This window comes from Nerophis ophidion, linkage group LG02 (genome assembly GCF_033978795.1).
Source record: "Nerophis ophidion isolate RoL-2023_Sa linkage group LG02, RoL_Noph_v1.0, whole genome shotgun sequence".
NCBI classification, from domain to species: domain Eukaryota; kingdom Metazoa; phylum Chordata; class Actinopteri; order Syngnathiformes; family Syngnathidae; genus Nerophis; species Nerophis ophidion.
In genome coordinates this window covers 31109828-31128889 of record NC_084612.1, presented here as the reverse complement: position 1 = coordinate 31128889, position 19062 = coordinate 31109828, and the positions used below count along the sequence as shown (strand labels likewise).

The 19062-nt window shown below is 44.1% G+C and overlaps 1 protein-coding gene across 1 annotated transcript in view; it reads left to right on the top strand.

The window, feature by feature from the left end:
* Positions 1-216: 216 nt before the first annotated feature.
* The window catches only part of fes (FES proto-oncogene, tyrosine kinase), a 70569-nt gene continuing 51723 nt past the window's right edge, over positions 217-19062 (top strand). The window contains exons 1-4 of the mRNA XM_061881427.1: positions 217-517; positions 2905-2937; positions 3006-3233; positions 13011-13184. Coding sequence (XP_061737411.1) covers positions 515-517; positions 2905-2937; positions 3006-3233; positions 13011-13184 — 438 coding nt within the window. The 5' untranslated portion in view covers positions 217-514. The remainder of the gene's footprint in view (positions 518-2904; positions 2938-3005; positions 3234-13010; positions 13185-19062) is intronic.

The window sequence follows — 19062 nt, the reverse complement described above, 5'->3', positions numbered from 1 at the left end:
ACAGTTTTGGTCAATTGACTTAGTTGTGATTTCCTTCTCTGCATGAAAGTTTGAAATGAGCATATATTAATGCAGTGTAGGAGCCATTTTAGGCATCCTTATTTTGAGTTGGCATTACTTTCTTTTGTCACTAGGTGGCGGGCTTTTTGGTTGAGCAGTGCAGGGTTGAAGGCATATATATAGGAGCACAGGTGAGCTGATTAGGGTGGACTCAGGTGTGGGAGCACAAACCGTTCTTACCAACGCCAAACAACAGCAGACAACAACGGCAAACAACAACAGACAACAACGGCAAACAACAGCAGACAACAACGGCAGACAACTGCAAAACAACAGCAGACAACAACGGCAAACAACAGCAGACAACAACGGCAGACAACTGCAAACAACAACAGCAGACAACTGCAAACAACAACAGCAGACAACTGCAAACAACAACAGCAGACATCAACAGCACACAGCAACAGGCAGGAAAGACAGGAGAACATATGGCACAATGTCACTACAATAATCCATGGTATGTTTCATTCACCCTACAAGGTAATTAATAAATATGCATTAACTGGATTTCTGACCGGACCTCACTTCAATGCAATGTTTGCTGCTGCGTAGGATCACTCCCTCAAACATGTTGAGTAGTGACAATAAATTTGAACATTTAAAGGTGAAGATTGCCACTACATGCAGTATGAACAAGAATGTTTTAATGTAGACACATACAGTCATGACACTGCTGTGATTATATGTATCAAATGATAATTCAAGGCCAAGGCAAAATATCGAGATATATATCGTGTATCGCGATATGGCCTAAAAATATTGAGATATTAAAAAAAGGCCACATCGCCCAGCCCTACTTTTAATCATGTTTTTAATCACTGTTTAATAATCTATGGATTGTATTTGTCTCTTATGTCATTTTATCTTTAATTGGACTCAACCTACTGTTCTGTGTGACTGCACATCTACTGTCTTTGCACACTAACCGAAGTTCAGCTGTGACACACAAATCTGGTGTGCTTATGATCAATACAACACTCATACATTTGTTTAGCATGTCCTTGTAACATAAATTGCATTTAACATCCTATTTTCAAGTATCTCTGAGGATTTATGTCGTGAACTTACTCTTACACTAGAGGTAACTGTATTTTGCTTTGTCACCGTGGTTACCATTGACCAACGTCCGCTATCTTTAGAAAATAACCCTGAATGTGACTCGTTTTTAACTCATAAAATTAACAAAACAGACCTTAGCTTACACTTTGCTTACTCTTAAAGGTACAGAAAAACGTATACTACTGCTTGTATGTGTTGTATGCAAACCAGCTTACCTGCAAAACAATTAAACAGCGTTACAACCGGAGCTTGATGCATAAGCTTTTTTTCATATCATGTACCGACAGACTTCTTCTACATCAACAGCTACTGATACCAAAGGCACCAAGCGCCCTCTGCTGGTGTAACAAATTATCGCATGCTGCATATAAATACATAGTAAACCGTGACATCATAAAAAATGAGTCTATAAACCAGTGATCCCCACACTACGCCCCAAGTTATAATTTTTTTTTTTTTGGATCAAAGTAAATCACTTAGTGCCACAATGGCACCCACCTGTTCCCAATTAGCCTGTTCACCTGTGGGATTTTCCAAATAAGTGTTTGATGAGCACTCCTTTATTTTCTCAGTCTTTTTTACCACTTGTGCCAGCTTTTTTGAAACATGTTGCAGGCATCAAATTCCAAATTAGCTAATATTTGCAAAAAATTACTGAATTCAATTGAATATAAGTTGAAAAGGATTTGCAAATCACTGTATTCTGTTTTTATTTACGATTTACTCAATGTGCCAACTTAACTGGATTTGGGTCTGTTTTTTTTTTGTGATTTTTTTTAAAGCGCTTTATAGGCAGAATAGTTAAAATCGTTACTTCTTGCATTGTTAACCACCTATTGCTAGTGTTTATTTAAAGACATGCATAGCATTATAGGTACAATTTCCCCAAAAGTCCAGTTCCCCTTTAAGCCATATTGGACATTCCCTAAAATGTTCATGCAACTTCACCTACAGTGTTTTGAGTTATGCTGGTAACTTACTAATACAAAAAAAAAAAAAAAAAAAACGACAGAAAAACTTTCTGGTAAAGGTATCATTTATGGAAAATGAGCAATATGAGCAATGAGCTATATACAAGTGTTGCACATGTTTGTGTGATTGAACTTTATCCAATTATTTTCCCGTTGCCAAGATAAAAAGAAAATTATTTCTAGAAATTTCCCTCATTCTAAGAGCTATTTGCTTATTTTTAGTCATCGATTAATTTTAATTTTAGCATGAATAATTATGTTTTTGTCCATTCTAGTTTAAAAATATAAAAATTGAGGAAATAACTATTCCAATAAAATATTTTTGTGTACCGCCCACATAGAACATCTTGTTCAAAGATTCAAGGATGCCTAATTTAAAAGGTGCAAGTTAAATAATGTATTTATTTTTTTCAGAGCAAAATGCTCATTACTATCTTAAAAGTCCTGCTAATTTCGAGATATAAAAATCTTAATTTAGGATGTCTTATCAGGTAAAACTATCTGTTTATGCAGCAAGTTAATTCCACTAGTTTTTAGTATTTTTTGTCCCTAAAATCTAGTGTATTCATCTTACATTTTATGTATGTGCTTGTACTTCACAATCAAGGAAAGCTAACGGTTATTCCAAAGAAACATTTGACCTACTGCTAATTCCACTGTTAACAAGATACTGTACAATTGGCCAAGCAGTATTGACTGTTGATGTATGTAAGTCCATAGATGAAAGTGATAGTTACAACACAAGTTGAATGAGGAAGTGCTGCCTGGTGTGAACATCATGCAGGGAACTAACTTATCTCTCCTGTCAGTGCAGCTGCCGCCACGACACACCACTTTTGTTTCACAGGTGACGACAACGCGCAACTCCAGTTGGGACAAATTCTTTGCTTGAGTTTTGCTTCGTTGTGGTCCCAGATGGGCTTCGGGGAGGACCTGCGTTGCCCACGCGCTCATGCGGCCGTGCTCAAGCTGCTGGACTCTGAACTTCACCTGATGGAGGTCATGAAGAAGTGGATGGGCCAGAGGGCGAAGAGTGAGAGGGACTTTGCAGTGCAACTGCAACACATGACCCTCCTGGTGGAAAAGCAGGAGCACAGTCATGAACCAGGACCAGGACTGGACCACATCAGCCAGGTCAACAAGGTCAGCCCACACGACACGGTTCTCATCAGAGAGAGGAACAACATCACTTCACAGAAAAAATACAAAGTTGTTTAAATTAGAGACGGACACAAAAAACTCAATGGAAGTTTACTGCTTGTGGTTTGAATAGTGTAGACTTACCATTTTTCATTATAGTAAGCTACTGCAGGTGAGGCATTGATGCCTTTGGAGTTTTGTCGTTTGTATTTTTTTCAACCTTAAATGAGTGTACGTTTGTACATTAGTCCAGTGTTTTTCAATCTTTTCTGAGCCGAGGCACATTTTTTTCATACAAATAATGCGGAGGCACACCATGAGCAGAAAACATAAAAAAAAATGAAACTCAGCAGCTGATATTGACGAAAAAAAGTTGTTCTGGCAATTGCTGGATATGAATTCAAACCATAACCAACCATGCATCACTATAGGTCTTGTCTCAAAGTAGGTGCACTGTCACGACCTGTCACATCACGTCATGACTTATTTGGAGTTTTTTGCTGTTTTACTGTATGTAGTTTTTTTAGTACTTGTCTTGTGCTCCTATTTTGTTGTTGATTGTCATGTCATGTACAGAAATAGTTTGTGGATGCCGTCTGCGCCACGCGCTGTAAGTCTTTGCTGTCGTCCGGCATTCTGTTTTTGTTTACTTTGCAGTCAAAGATGTAAGTCCACTCCAGACTGTTTGTACCAAGTAGGTTAGTGTTTTCACATACATTATTGTTTTGTTTGACTAAATTCACTTGATCAAACGTTTTCTAACATTACACACTACAAAATGTTGATAGCACGTATGATTCCCGTTGATATCGGATCGTAACAATATTGGTATCGTAACAAAAGTGAAAAGGTTTGGTACACCCAATTATTGGTAGCATGTTTGCAAGGCTAACTAAGTTGGCCAACTAGTTGGCTAACTATCATTGTTATTGCTACTAAAATATAGGAACCTTTTTTCTATTTGTATGTCATGCTTGAAATTGCTGTCTTTGGCCCTTGGAGGCAAAGAGTTTGATCACAACTGCTCTAGACTCCAATTATTGTAATTGCTAATTTCCTGTAAATAACTGCTTATTTTCCGATGTAACACAGTTCCAACTACACATCTTAAACTTAACTAAACACTTAATTATTGGTGTTGGACAGAAAAATGTTTAAGGGGTGGGGGCATCAATTTTTTGGGGGGACCCCTGCCAAAACTGGATTCCCACCATGGTAGCGCAAACACTTTAATGCTGAGCCTTTGTCACAAATGATTACTACACATAAGACAAACACTTTATATTTGTGGTTATCATAAGGATGTGTGTAAAAAAATATGCAGGCCTTTATTGTGTCCGAAAATAAAAGAGTTGGCCATTTCTATGTTATTATTTAAAAAGGACTGTTGTAGATCCAGTGTTTGTGTTTATCACAAAGGAGGGGGGAGGGCGGGGCAGAGCGCAGGATCTCTGGCCCGAACTCCTCCTCTTCCTCGACCACCATCACCATGGAAACCGACTCCGCCTCCTTCCATGCCTTCAGGAGGTTAAGATGGTAAATTTGAGTGTTTCCGCCCCGGTCTGAGCACTGGACCTCCTAATAAACATCGCTCACTTGCCGTGTGACCACAAAGGGGGTCCTTGCAACCTGGCGAGTAATATTGAGCTGGACGTTGAAAGTAACACAAGCACTTTTTCTCCCGGTGAACATTTCCTTAGCTGTGTCCCTCTGTTATACAAGCGCTGCTGACGTTCCTAGGCCAGGAGCAAATTCTCACATGACAAGTGCCCCTCTGTGTGGAGTTTTGCTCGCAACGTATTGAATTTAATTTTTGCTGTGGCTTGGACCCTCCTCCTAGCTGTCTTTAATTATGTCCAAAACCCTGTGCGGCTTCCTGCCCTATAAAAATTAAAAAGTGGAAAAACCTGTGGAGGCCCGGGGTACCTCCCGCATTGTAAACAGTAGGGGCTCCAACCATGTATCCCACTTTGGTTTGTCCTCGTGCGTAAACTTCTGGATAATGGTTTTCAGCGTCTTATTCAGCCGCCCCACCAGTTTGCGGGTGGTATACGCTCGTTCGGAGCGCCTTAATTCCCAATAATCCGTACAGTTCCTTCATCGCGCGTGACATTAAGGACATGCCTTAGTCAGTCAGACTCTCTTTCGGGATTCCGACTGGAGAGATGACCTGAAACAGCGCTTGCGCTACACTCATTGCAGAGATGGAGTGCAGCTGCACTGCTTCGGGATAACGAGTTGCGTAATCCACCAGGACTAACACAAAACGATATCCCTGTGTGCTCAGGTTGAATGGTCTGAAGAGATCCATCCCAATCCTTTCGAATGGAGACCTCCATGAGTGGTAATGGGCACAAGGGCGCCTTGAGTTAGCCGCCGGATTGACCAGCTGGCAGTCCAGGCAGGCAACAGACCAGCGGCGCACGCCTGCCCGGATGCCAGGCCGATATAATCAGACCATTACCCGATTGAGTGTCTTATTATACCCCATGGGGTTGAAGTGCACCGCCAGGAAAATCATTTCCGGACGGCGTTTCGGCACCAACAACTGGGTGATTTCTTCTCCTGTCTGAGTGTCACATCTCACTCTGTATAATCATCCCGCGACTGCTCAAGGGGTAAATCCTCCACGGGATGCCATTGTAGCACCGCATTACCAGCAGCCGTGATCTTAGAGGAAGCACGCACAAAAGAGAATAGCACTCTGCATGGAAAGATGGTGATGTGCGTACATGGAAGAAAATGCAATGCGTCAGATTGGATGCAACAAGGAGTTATCCTGAACAAAATGTGGCGGTAATTTAAGTGTTGACCTTGGCTTGCCATCAAAGTAGGTCTATGCGATGTACAATGTAATATATATTATTACCCATCCATCCATCCATTTTCTACCGCTTCTTCCCTCTTGGGGTTGCGGGGGGCGCTGGTGCCTATCTCAGATATATTATTATATACTGTATAATTATTCCGATGGTGGTATGTGCGGTCAAACTAGACATTTTAGCAGGGTATTGCCAACAATCTGTCCCGACAAAAATATTGCTGTGTAACTTTACAAATACATTTAGCTAATGGACATCAGTAAAATGTTGCATAATTACTTAGTATACCATCTTGCAAGAAGCATAATCTAGAGAAACCCACAGTGTAGGACTCGTTGATTGCCATTTGAAGTTCTTTGGAGTAGAATTCGGATTTGACTGCGTATCCGGCAAGCTCAGTCATGGAGAGTGGGAGGGGACTACAGAATTTTGACCGTGATTGCGGTACCATTTTCACTAGTGGTACTCTTACCAAAGTTTGAGAATCACTGTAATAGACAATTAATATTATTTTATGCTCCACCTCAACTGCCTACATCAGGGGTCGGCAACCTTTACCACTCAAAGAGCCATTTCGACCCGTTTCACAAAATGAGGAATACAATGGGAGCCGCAACTATTCTCGCCGATATCTGCTGGTGGTCACCCAGATGACAAGAATAACAGCATGCTATGAAGCCATTGCCTTAAACACCTTCTACAACATGTACAAACTGCTTGCCAGTCCAGGAACATGTTGTGAGAGGATCCCGCAGAAGCACGTAAAAGGCTGGAAGGCATACTGGGGGACACAGAGTACACTGACGGTTGTGATATGAACAACTTTAACACTCCTACTAATATGCGCCACATTGTGAACCCACATAAAAGAAACATGCCAAACACATTTCGGGAGAAAATCCTCACAGTAACAGAGCATAAACGCAACAAAACAAATACCCAGAATCCTTTGCATCCATGACACATCCTGACTATGTTATACACCCCCGCAAGCACCAAACCCCGCCCACTTCAACCACGTCGAGCGCCGGGGAGCATCGGAATTTCTCTGAGGCAGAAGGTAACTTGCGCAGCTGAATGAAGTGGGCTGCCTTGGAAAAACAGTCAACAATAGTTAAGATGGTGGTGTTACTTCTAGATGCTGGAAATCCCGTGACGAAATCCAGAGCGATGTGTGACCAAGGACGGGCAGGAATGGAGAGAGGGTGAAGGAGACCAGCAGGAGGCCTTTGTGACGTCTTGCTACAGGCACAAGTAGAACAAGCAGCGATGAAGTCACGACTGTCTTTGGCCATGGATGGCCACCAAAAACGTCTTTGCAGCAGTGATAGGGTTCCTTGAAAACCTGGATGGCAAGAAAACAGGCTGGAGTGTCCCCAATCCAGAACTCTGTGTCGTAGCTCCCGATGGACAAATAGCTTGTTGGGTGATCCACCTCTCGGTCCTGGATTGGAACACAGCGCAGATTTTCCCAGGTCCTCCACCTTCCAGGTTACCATCCCCACGATAAGAGTGGGAGGAAGGATGGGTTCCGCGTCTGACAGACAGGTGGACTCTCTTACAAATAACCGAGATACAGCGTCAGCCTTAGTGTTCTTGGAACCTGGTCTGAAAGAGAGCACGTAATTGTAGCGGGAGAAAAACTGCTGCCACCTTGCCTATCGATTGTTGATTCTTTTTGCAGCACGGATGTGCAGAAGGTTACTGTGGTGGGTCAGAATCTGGAACGGGTGTTTAATTCCTTCCATCCAGTGTCTCAATTCCACCAGGGCCTCGTGGACCGCCAAAAATTCCCTATTCCTAGCGTCGTTGTTCTGTTCGGCCTGAGTCAGACGTCCAGAGAAGAAGGCAACAGGGTGAATCAAATTGTATTCTTGGATATTTGAGAAAGAATAGCCCCAAACCCCGAGTCTAAGGCGTCCACCTCCACCAAGAAGGCAGTGTCCAAGTTGGAGTGGACTAGAATGGGGGCAGAAACAAAACACTCCTTTAAATTCCTCGAAGGCCTTCCTAGCCAAAAGAGTCCACACAAAAGGCACATTTGTAGACGTGAGAGCATGGAGCGGTGCCGCAACCCTACTGAAGTTCTGGAAGAATTGTCTGTAGAAGCCGGCAAAGTCGAGGAACCTCCGAAGTTCCCTCCTAGTGGTTGGTTGCGGCCACTTCACCACGGCCTCCACCTTCTTCGGGTTGGGTCTTATGTGACCCCTTTCAACCACAAATCCCAGGAACCCAACCCAAGAGGAGTGGAAGCAGCATTTTTCTGCCTTAACAAATAGGCAACTTTTCAAGAGGCGTTGCAAGACACGTCGGACATGTTGCTGGGGATCAGAGAGGTTACGGGAGAAAATCAGAATATCATCAAGGTACACAACCACGAATTGATCCAGCATGTCCCGGAGGATTTCGTTAACTAGTGTTTGAAGAACTGCAGGTGCGTTAGTAAGTCCAAAAGGCATTACCCGATACTCGTAATGCCCCATATGGGTGTTGAAGGCCATTTTCCACTCGTCTCCCTCTCTGATTCGTAACATGTGATAGGCGTTACGAAGATCCAGTTGGATGAATATGGTTGCAGGTGCCAAGGACTCAAAGAAAGAGTTGAGTAGCGGAAGAGGGTACTTGTTTTTGATGGTAATGTTGTTAAGGTGACGCTAATCAATGCAGGGCCGAAGTGACGCGTTCTTCTTGGACACAAAAAAGAATCCCGCCGCCAGTGGAGACTTGGACTGGGTAATGATGCCTGAGGCAAAACCCTCCGAAATGTACTTCCTCGTGGCCTCCCTCTCTGGAAGACACAAACTGTAAAGGCGGCTAAACGGCAGGGTGGCGTTAGGGAGTAATTCAATGGCACAGTCGTAGGGCCTATGAGGGGATAGTTCCAGAGCAGGTACCTTGCTGAAGACCTCAGCTAGGGTCGTAATAGCAAGCAGGAACCAGGGATAAATCAGCCTTGGGAGTCGAGGTACTGGATTGGTGGACCGGAGGAGACGCAGACCCAAGACAGTTGGCCATGCAGAGTGTGCCCCAAGCTAGGATTCTGCCGGAAGTCCAGGAGATATGGGGATTGTGGTGACGAAGCCAAGATCTTCCAAGCACAAGTGGGTCTACTGGAGCTTCCAGCACCCATAGGCTGATGGTCTCCTTGTGGTTACCAGAACTGGTCATGGAAAGGGGCTCCGTGTGGTACTTGATGGGGCTCAATGGCCGTCCATCCAGGGCCTGTGCTGGCAGCGTCTTTTCCAGGAAGATCAAGGGAATGCCCATCTGCCGGGCGAACTTCTAGTCCAAAAGACTTTCGTTAGCTCCAGAGTTCACAAATACTTGTACTTGAATGCTCCTCTTGTCCCAGGCCAGAATAGCGGGGAGCAGTATGTCGGGATTTTCTTCATTACGGGGGAATAAAGTATGGCTCACCTGGATCGCCCTTGTGGTATTAGAGGAACGGTCTGGTTCCACCTCTGCCTTGAAGGTAGGCAGAGTTTGGCTCCTAAAGGCAGCTCTCTGATCTCGCTCTGCTGCTCGCTTACAAAGTCTTAAGTCAAATTGGAGGGCCAGTTCAATGAGGTCCTTGCAGGAAGTAGGTCTGTCTCTCAGCAGACCGTCTTTAATCTCTTCAGAGAGGCTGCGACGGAATGCGCTTTGGAGCGCCCTGCCCCTCCAACTGCTGTCTGCCGCGAGGGTCTGAAATTCCTGGGTATAGGCTGCCACGGAATGTGAGGCCTGTGAGATGGAGTGCAGACGTCTGGCCGCGTCCAAGCCATCCTTGGGGTGATCAGAAACAGCCTGAAATTCCACACGGAATGCAAAATAGTCGGAGTTGAGCTCCATGGTCCTGTCGACAGCGGCTGTAGCCCACTTGAGAACCTGGCCAGAAAACAAAGAAAATATAAATGCAATCTTGGCACCATCGGAGGAATAGCGGGAGGGCTGGTGACAGAGGATGAGGTCACATTGTACCAAAAAACCTCTACATAGTTTAAAGTCCCCCTAAAAGGGTCTAAGGCTGGCAATCCTGGGCTCTCGTTCCAGAATGCTGTGTTCAGGTCCTCTGACTGGAGAAGCATGCGGGGGTTCCACAGGTCCTGGACTGGCCCCAGGGCACATGTTGTCCAGTCTGGAATATATTCGGGTAAAGCCTCTAGTTTGTCCTCAAGGGCAGAAAAACAAACCTGATGTTCGCTAACAACGGAGCTAAGGATTGCCAGAAGATCTGGTTGTCCGGGGTTAGGGCTTGCTGTTTTTGCCTGGTTCCGACCTGTTGTGGCCCGAACGTAATGTTATGTTCAGCAAAGGGAAGGAGGCGACAACCAGGACATAACCGCGGTATTTCAAGGTTTATTTTAAACCTTCGATGAATACGTGATGTGTGTATGCTACTCCAAGTGAATGAGTGTGACTATGTGTAATATTAATAACGTAAATGTTACTGTGACAGTCTTGTGCCGTGGGGTTCTTCAGGACCAATGTATCACAAGCAGGCGGGTCGTCAAGTTTGCCAATTCTTTTATTTTGTTCTATCACAAATGTCTTCTCTTTCCTATTTTGTTCTCTCACAATATTTCTTCTTTTGTTCGATCACAATGTCTTTCTTTCTGCCAGTCCTTTGTGCTCCTTCTTCTGGCTTTTCAGCCCCCTCCTGCGGTCACCAACGCTGCTAATAAAGAGACAGTTGATTAGACAACTCGTTCCAGCTGAGGTATCTACTCACCTGTCATCTGCTTCCACCCAGCTCCTGTGCATGCCCGTGACCACGCCCCGCCTCCCACAGTTACCAAGGGTTGTTGTCTGTGAGTGTTGGTCGTAATCTTTCGTCAAATCACGAGGGGAAAGATGAAGAGGCAGTTCGTGGACAGACAAGGGGTCGTGGGCAGGAGCCAGGCAGCTTGGTCTGCGTCCGAGCAGGGAGGTCGTGGATCGAGGAGGGCAGTCGGGAATCCGGATGGATGTCGAAGGACAAGGCTCGATCACGGAAGGCAGGGGAGTCATTGTGAATACACAAAGGGACATGAACCAGGGATACACAGAGATAGAGAGCAAAGCAAAAGGGAGGATATCACAGTTAAGGGAATGCCAGACGTGATGCTTACGGGAAGGTTAGCAACATTCTAGCAAAGGTTCCCCGGGTCTGCTGGTCTTTATGCTGTTCCCTTTCATCAAGTCTAGGTGTGTTGATTATTGATTGAGTGCAGGCTCGTTGCTGCGTGGGCGTGCTGTGCTCAGCATGATCAGGGATGTGTCTGAGCGCCCTGTGAACGGAGGCGCGTTTTGGCGCGCTGTCAGCAGAGGCGTCCGCAGCTCCAGCCGCCGAGGAAACGCGGGTTCGATTTCACGTCATGACACAGCCCAGGTTTTCCAAAAGGAGGGGATCATGCCCCTAAATAAACCACAGCTCCCCATTGCCAGCAGCACTCTTGCAGCCCCAGACCATTACACTACCATCATTATAATTTTGAGATTTCCCGCTCAGAATCTTTTACTTCATTTAACTTATCTGTGATCGGCTGAGCCTAGCCCAGCGGATCTTTACCACAGATGTGTTCCAATATTTACATGGCTAAAGATTGCACTCTTGTGAAAGATTTATTCCAAAGGGATGCACACTTCAGGAGAAACAATTACATTTCCATATTCCTTGTTAAATACATGCAGAAGTAGCATTAAAATAGTGTCTTGCCAGAACACTGGCACGAATTGGTGAGCGAGCTGCAATGAACGCGTTGTCTATCCACAGTGTGAAGCCGCTTCTAAAACACTAAAACGACGGCAACCCAATACGTTGACAGAGCCATATTGGACCAAAAATACAAAAAACAAATCTGTCTGGAGCCCCAAAAAATTAAAAGCCATATATAAATCTCGTAAATAAGGCCACACATGGCATAAGTGTCTATATTAGCTATAAGAGCCTACTATCAACATGACTACAGTATGTGTCGCAGGCTGAAGCAAATCTTCGTTGACAGAAATGTTGAAATGTTATATTTATTCTAAACATTTTTACAATATTACAAAACCATTAGTATATCAGAGGCTACTGAGAAGGTAACTCCTGGAAATGACTGGCTTTTAATGGCCAAAGGTATAGATGTGTGCGTCCAAGTTAAGGGAAACGGCAGGCTGTCTTCTTTTAATAGAGTTATTACAATCTTTGGCAAGCGATAATGTTTTTTGTGGTCTGGAACAACATGGCACACTGAAATGCAGCCAATCTCACATACAAATAATGTGTCATAAGACATGCAAAACTACATTGTATACAAAGAGGATACAACTAAAGGATATTAAATGAGCTCAAATATAGCTACAAACGAGGCATAATGATGCAATATGTGCATACAGCAGGCCTAAATAGCATGTTAGGATTAATTAGCTTGCAGTCATGCACTGACCAAATATGCCTGATTAGCACATCAACAAGTCAATGACATCAACAAGGTTCACCTTTGTGCATTTACGCAAAGCATGAAACTTTTGGTGGACAAAATAAGACAGAAGGAGTGGAAGATATTACTTGTAAACAAACTGTTGTGTCACAGCCCACACTATGGTAAGTTCAAGAACCGCCAAAATTAGTAGGACAAAACGATGTCGACCAAATACTCTCATCAGTGAAGCATACACACAAACATATTATACAGTGGGCTTTCTAACAATTGGGAAGGTTTGTGTCATGTTTGTCCTCAAACAAAAAACATACTGAAACAAAAAAATTATTCCCCCTTCCTATCTTTTTCCATTTTCAATCCTTTCTAAAAAAATGCTCCAGGGACCACTAGGGCGGCACTAAAGAGCCGCGGGTTGCTGACCCCCGTTCTAGGAGGACATGAATATGCAAAAAAAGGGAAGAAGCCATCAAGTTTTACTATTATTACATGGGACATTTTCCTCATGCGTACAAAACCCTTAATGCAGAAGCAATGTGGTCACACCGTCTTCCTGTCTTCTCTGCCCTCAGTCCTGGGGAGTTCTGGTCTCTCAGACGGACCTTCTAAGCCAACTGATGAGGAGATGTTCTGAGGACCTGCTCAGCGGACCCGTCAGCAAACTGACGCTGCTCATCCGAGACAAACAACAGCTCCGCAAAACCTACACGGAGCAGTGGAGCCTCTTGAGGCAGGAGCTCAGCAAAGTGTGTGACTGACTCACACACACACTCACACACACACACACACACACACACACACATACACACACACACACTTGTATTTCTTACCTTCTTGAGACCTCTGAAAAACGCCTACCTCTTTTGGACCAATCTTTCTAGATATATAAAGAGTTGTATTTTCAACATTAATAATATATACACATTATGCACATATAAAAAAGCTTGTTGTGAAAAATGTATTGGTATTTTGTAAGAAAATTTTAGCATTTTGGCAGTATTATAATAAAAGTTGTAATTTTCCTCAAAGAAAGTCCACATTTTACGAGAAAAACTGAACATTGTGCAATAACATGACAAAAGTTTAAGTTTTACTCATTAACAGTGGCATTTTTACAAGAAAAGCTTAACATTTGGGCAACTTTATGAAAAGAGTCGTAATTATATGCGACAAAAGTCACAATTTTATAAGAAAACTATACAAATGTTGGCTATGTCATAAGAATTGGAATTTTGCTTGGCAAAATTATGACAAAAGTCATTATTGTACTCAAGATATGTCACTATTTTACAAGAACAACCAAAAACATTGGCAATAAAAGTGAGGATTGTATATGACAAATGTGGAAGTAGTGTCAAAGCGCTTTGAGTACCTTGAAGGTAGAAAAGCGCTATACAAGTAGAACCCATTTATCATTTATTTGCAAATGACACCATTTCGAATTAAAAAGTAATCATTTTACATAAAAAAGTTATAATTTTACGACAAAATATTGCAATATTACAGAAACATTGTTCTGAAATTTTATTAAAAAAAGTTCACACGTGAGAAAAAGACTGCTTTAAGTTTTTTTGTTTTTTTTGGTGGAATTTTTGGTGTGTAATTGGTCTTTAATCTTCATTATTTACTTCAAGTTATTACAGTATGTCTCTATATTCATATTTATTTATTCTTTTTAAATTAACTTTGGCCAAAGGGGGCGCGTTTGAATTTTTTACACACACTTGTTATTTCATATGTTGACTAGAGTTGACACTTAAAAACGACACACAGTTAATTTGAAAAATCCCTCGATTTTGGGACCACCTTAATTTTTATAGATGTCACCACCAGGGGTGCAAATGAGACATTCTCTATCAGATGCAATGGTTTTCTGTATTGGGACCATGATTTCGGTCCTAACTTGTTCACCGGTCCTCATATGGAAGGTACTTTTCCTTGTTGATGTTTTAAGAAGGGGAGAAATACAAGAACACACACACACACACACGCAATCTTGTGTTCTTAGACACACTTTTGCTTTGCCTCAACATCCTCGATGAGATTTGACAAGGTGGTTGCAAGTGAGCAAGTATGTCAGAGATGCTATCAGACTATTTCCTCATACATCATATTTCATAGTCCACATCCCTTTCATATCACACACACACGCACCCTCCATGTAATGGCAGGTTTCCACTCTGTTACACTCCTGTACACTTTATCTCTGGAATAGATGACCTAATGTAAAAAAAAAAAAAAATGTATGCTCACATTTTCTCTCTGTATTAAATATAAAAGACAAAATGCATTAATGCACTCATCATGGGTTACATTAAAGGGAAAATGCTCTTTCTTCTTGGAATTTTGGCCATCATCCACAATGAGACAAGAAAACCTCTTTCCCTTTTTGTTGCAGTGGTTTTTTGATGCGTTTGTAGAAACCAGTTGGTAGCATGTGGATTTTCAAAATGTACCAACTTTGGGCAAGGCGCTGTCACGACGCCAGATAAGTAGTTTCTCAGTGTAAGTGTCTACAATATCAATGTTATTATATCTTGGTTATTATGCAGGTAACGGCATGTACCGTATTTTTTGGACCATAAGGCACATCGGATTATGAAGTGCACTGCAGATGAATAGGTCTATTCAGGTCAGTTTTCATACACAAGGCACATTGGATTGTAAGGCGCGTTAAAGTTAAAGTACCACTGATAGTCACGCACATTAACCTTTGCATTTGATCCATCCCCTTGTTCCACCCCCTGGGAGGTGAGGGGAGCAGTGAGCAGCAGCGGTGGCCGTGCTCGGGAATCATTTTGGTGATTTAAACCCCAATTCCAAACCTTTATGCTGAGTGCCAAGCAGGGAGGTAATGGGTCACATTTTTACAACCTACCGATCTAAGGGAGGACACTATCCACAAGGCCACTGAGCATGGGTCAAATAACTGTTTTTTCTACATTTAAAACACTTTCTTGTCTTTGTTTTTTGATCAAAATGTTGCATAAATAATTTTTTACAGACCATCTTCAAGTCACTTTCTGACCATCTATTCAGGACGTGCCGTTTTGTTGGCGGTCTTATTTACTCGCTTCCACTTCAACAGCATCTTCTCCCCGTCATCTTTGTTGTCATTTGCGTCGCTTCCCGAGCGAGTCTACTGACGGACTCATTTTGAAATATACGCTCATTTGAATGAGAAATGGCAGCAGTGGAGGATGGAAGCCCCAAAACAAGAGGTTTGAGAAAAATAAGGAGCTCTTTGGTTGCGGTGCAGACTACAATGGCCGTTTCGGGACTTGTGCAGATCCCAGATACACAACAGCCGGTACCAATAGGTAAGAAAAGTTGGTTTTGCATAATATTGCAAAACAACGGCAGATAATATGTCTCCTAATAGGTGCCATTTTGGGGTCCTTACCATAATAATATTATGTTGTGTATATTTTTAATTTGTTCGTGTATATCCATGTTTAATATTGAGTTCCTGTCCTGCGCACTTACTTTGTAGTTCCACTTCCTTTTTGAGGGTCATGCAACATTTTACTCCCAGTGCACCTGTTTTGAGTTTAGTCTTTGCTATATAAGTTCAGCTGACGCTGTGGTCTTTGTCGGGAGATTGTTACGCGTGTGTATGGTGTTTAAGGCTTCCAAGTAAGTTTGTTTCCACTCTGTCCAGCTGCGCATTCCCAAATGCATTAGTGTTTGTTTGGCATGCAGCTTGCTGCGCATGTGCCTTAGTGGTTTTTTGTCTTTGTTTGTTATATATATCTTGTACCTGTCTCCTGCTGCCTTCTACATCTTGAGGCCCAATCGTTACCATCATGCGAACCAAGCGGGACAACCTCTGTGTAGTAGCACAGCACGCCTGACTATCCATCCATCCATCCATCTTCTTCCGCTTATCCGAGGTCGGGTCGCGGGGGCAACAGCCTAAGCAGGGAAACCCAGACTTCCCTCTCCCCAGCCACTTCGTCTAGCTCTTCCCGGGGGATCCCGAGGCGTTCCCAGGCCAGCCGGGAGACATAGTCTTCCCAACGTGTCCTGGGTCTTCCCCGTGGCCTCCTACCGGTTGGACGTGCCCTAAACACCTCCCTAGGGAGGCGTTCGGGTGGCATCCTGACCAGATGCCCGAACCACCTCATCTGGCTCCTCTCGATGTGGAGGAGCAGCGGCTTTACTTTGAGTTCCTCCCGGATGGCAGAGCTTCTCACCCTATCTTTAAAGGAGAGCCCCGCCACACGGCGGAGGAAACTCATTTCGGCCGCTTGTACCCGTGATCTTATCCTTTCGGTCATGACCCAAAGCTCATGACCATAGGTGAGGATGGGAACGAAGATCGACCGGTAAATTGAGAGCTTTGCCTTCCGGCTCAGCTCCTTCTTCACCACAACGGATCGGTACAACGTCCGCATTACTGAAGACGCCGCACCGATCCGCCTGTCGATCTCACAATCCACTCTTCTCCCACTCGTGAACAAGACTCCTAGGTACTTTAACTCCTCCACTTGGGGCAGGGTCTCCTCTCCAACCTGGAGATAGCATTCCACCCTTTTCCGGGCGAGAACCATGGACTCTGACTTGGAGGTGCTGATTCTCATTCCGGTCGCTTCACACTCTGCTGCGAACCGATCCAGTGAGAGCTGAAGATCCCGGTCAGATGAAGCCATCAGGACCACATCATCTGCAAAAAGCAGAGACCTAATCCTGCGGTCACCAAACCGGAATCCCTCAACGCCTTGACTGCGCCTAGAAATTCTGTCCATAAAAGTTATGAACAGAATCGGTGACAAATGACAGCCTTGGCGGAGTCCAACCCTCACTGGAAATGTGTTCGACTTACTGCCGGCAATGCAGACCAAGCTCTGACACTGATCGTACAGGGAGCGGACCGCCACAATAAGACAGTCCGATACCCCATACTCTCTGAGCACTCCCCACAGGACTTCCCGAGGGACACGGTCGAATGCCTCCTCCAAGTCCACAAAGCACATGTAGACTGGTTGGGCAAACTCCCATGCACCCTCAAGAACCCTGCGGGGAGTATAGAGCTGGTCCACAGTTCCACGGCCAGGACGAAAACCACACTGTTCCTTCTGAATCCGAGGTTCGACTATCCGGCGTAGCCTCCTCTCCAGTACACCTGAATAAACCTTACCGGGAAGGCTGAGGAGTGTGATCCCACGATAGCTGGAACACACCCTCCGGTCCCCCTTCTTAAAGAGAGGAACCAACACCCCGGTCTGCCAATCCAGAGGTACCACCGCCTGACTATGGTAGTGGTAATGATGTGACAATCCATCAAGCGGTGCGGCTTCGTCGTACCAAAACATTGATATATTTTTGAGCACCGTGTGTAATGTTATATTTTTATCAGTAAAACACCAAAGTTTGGGTCTTTTTTTGCTTACCGGTGCTTGCGAGTGTCATTTATTGAACAGGGGTCAACCTGCAGTCCACACTATCTCTTTTGTGTGACTGCCATCTACTGGTCACACTTATCATAAAATTGCTTGGAGGTCAGAATGACCAGAACCAATACATAAACAAGGCGCACCGGATTACAAGGCGCACAGTTGATTGTTGAGAAAATGGAAGGATTTTAAAGTACCAGTAGTGTTATGTACACAAGGGGTGGAAGGAGACGACACCACGAAGGAACTCAGGTTACCAGGTTTATTGTAACCTTTGATGATTGTGTGGGAGGTGTATGCTACTCTGTGTTGGTTGCAAGACTAAGTGTGAAATTAACCTTGTAAATAATACAAGAGGATGTTGTACATGCGTGATGGGGGAAATCTCCATCAGTCCAAGTGGGTAGGCACAAAGGAAATCCGGGGACAGGCAGGAGGTCAAGGGCAGGAGAGAAGTGACAAGGTCCGAGTCCAGGCAAGGGGTCAAGGATCGAGGGAGGCAGTCCAATATCCGTATGGAGGCCGAGGAACAGCGCTCGAACACACGGAACAAGGCGGGCATACAGCGAGTTAACGACGTTCCAGCGTAGGTTCCAAGGAGTGACTGGTCTTTATGCTGTCCTCCTGATTTCTTCCAGGTGCGCTGATAGCTGACAGTCTGCAGCTGCGGCGAAACGTGGGTGTGAGGCGCTCGGCACGTGCGGGGGTGTGTCCTTGCATTCTGCCAGTCAGAGTGTGAGATCTTGCTGCGGTAGGATTTTGGGTTCGAAGCCGCGCCGTGACAAGTAGTGGAAAAGCAAGATACCTCTATATTGAAGCTAGTATCACATCTGATTTTTGACACTGAAACACTTAAATTTGCCAGTAAATAAATATGAAAAGAGTATAAATCACATATATTCTCGAGCCATTTTGACAAGATAACGAGCAAGCCAGTCAGGTGATTGCATGACGCAGATGTAGGAACCTCAGATCCCTTCTCCATCAACAACAATGCTAATCAAGCAGACTTTGTGAGAGCTAATTTTGGGGAAAATTATAATCCAGCACCTTATATTTTTGAGCTCGAACACAAAGAGGATGAGCAGCAACTTTTAGAAGCCGAGTGCTAAAGGAATGTAGCTTTATTGAAACACTGTAGAATCAACTAGCAGTGCTAGGTTCTAAACATACAAACTAACCAAATAAAAAACAAAATAAAACACTGCATAATTTCTACTCTCGCTGA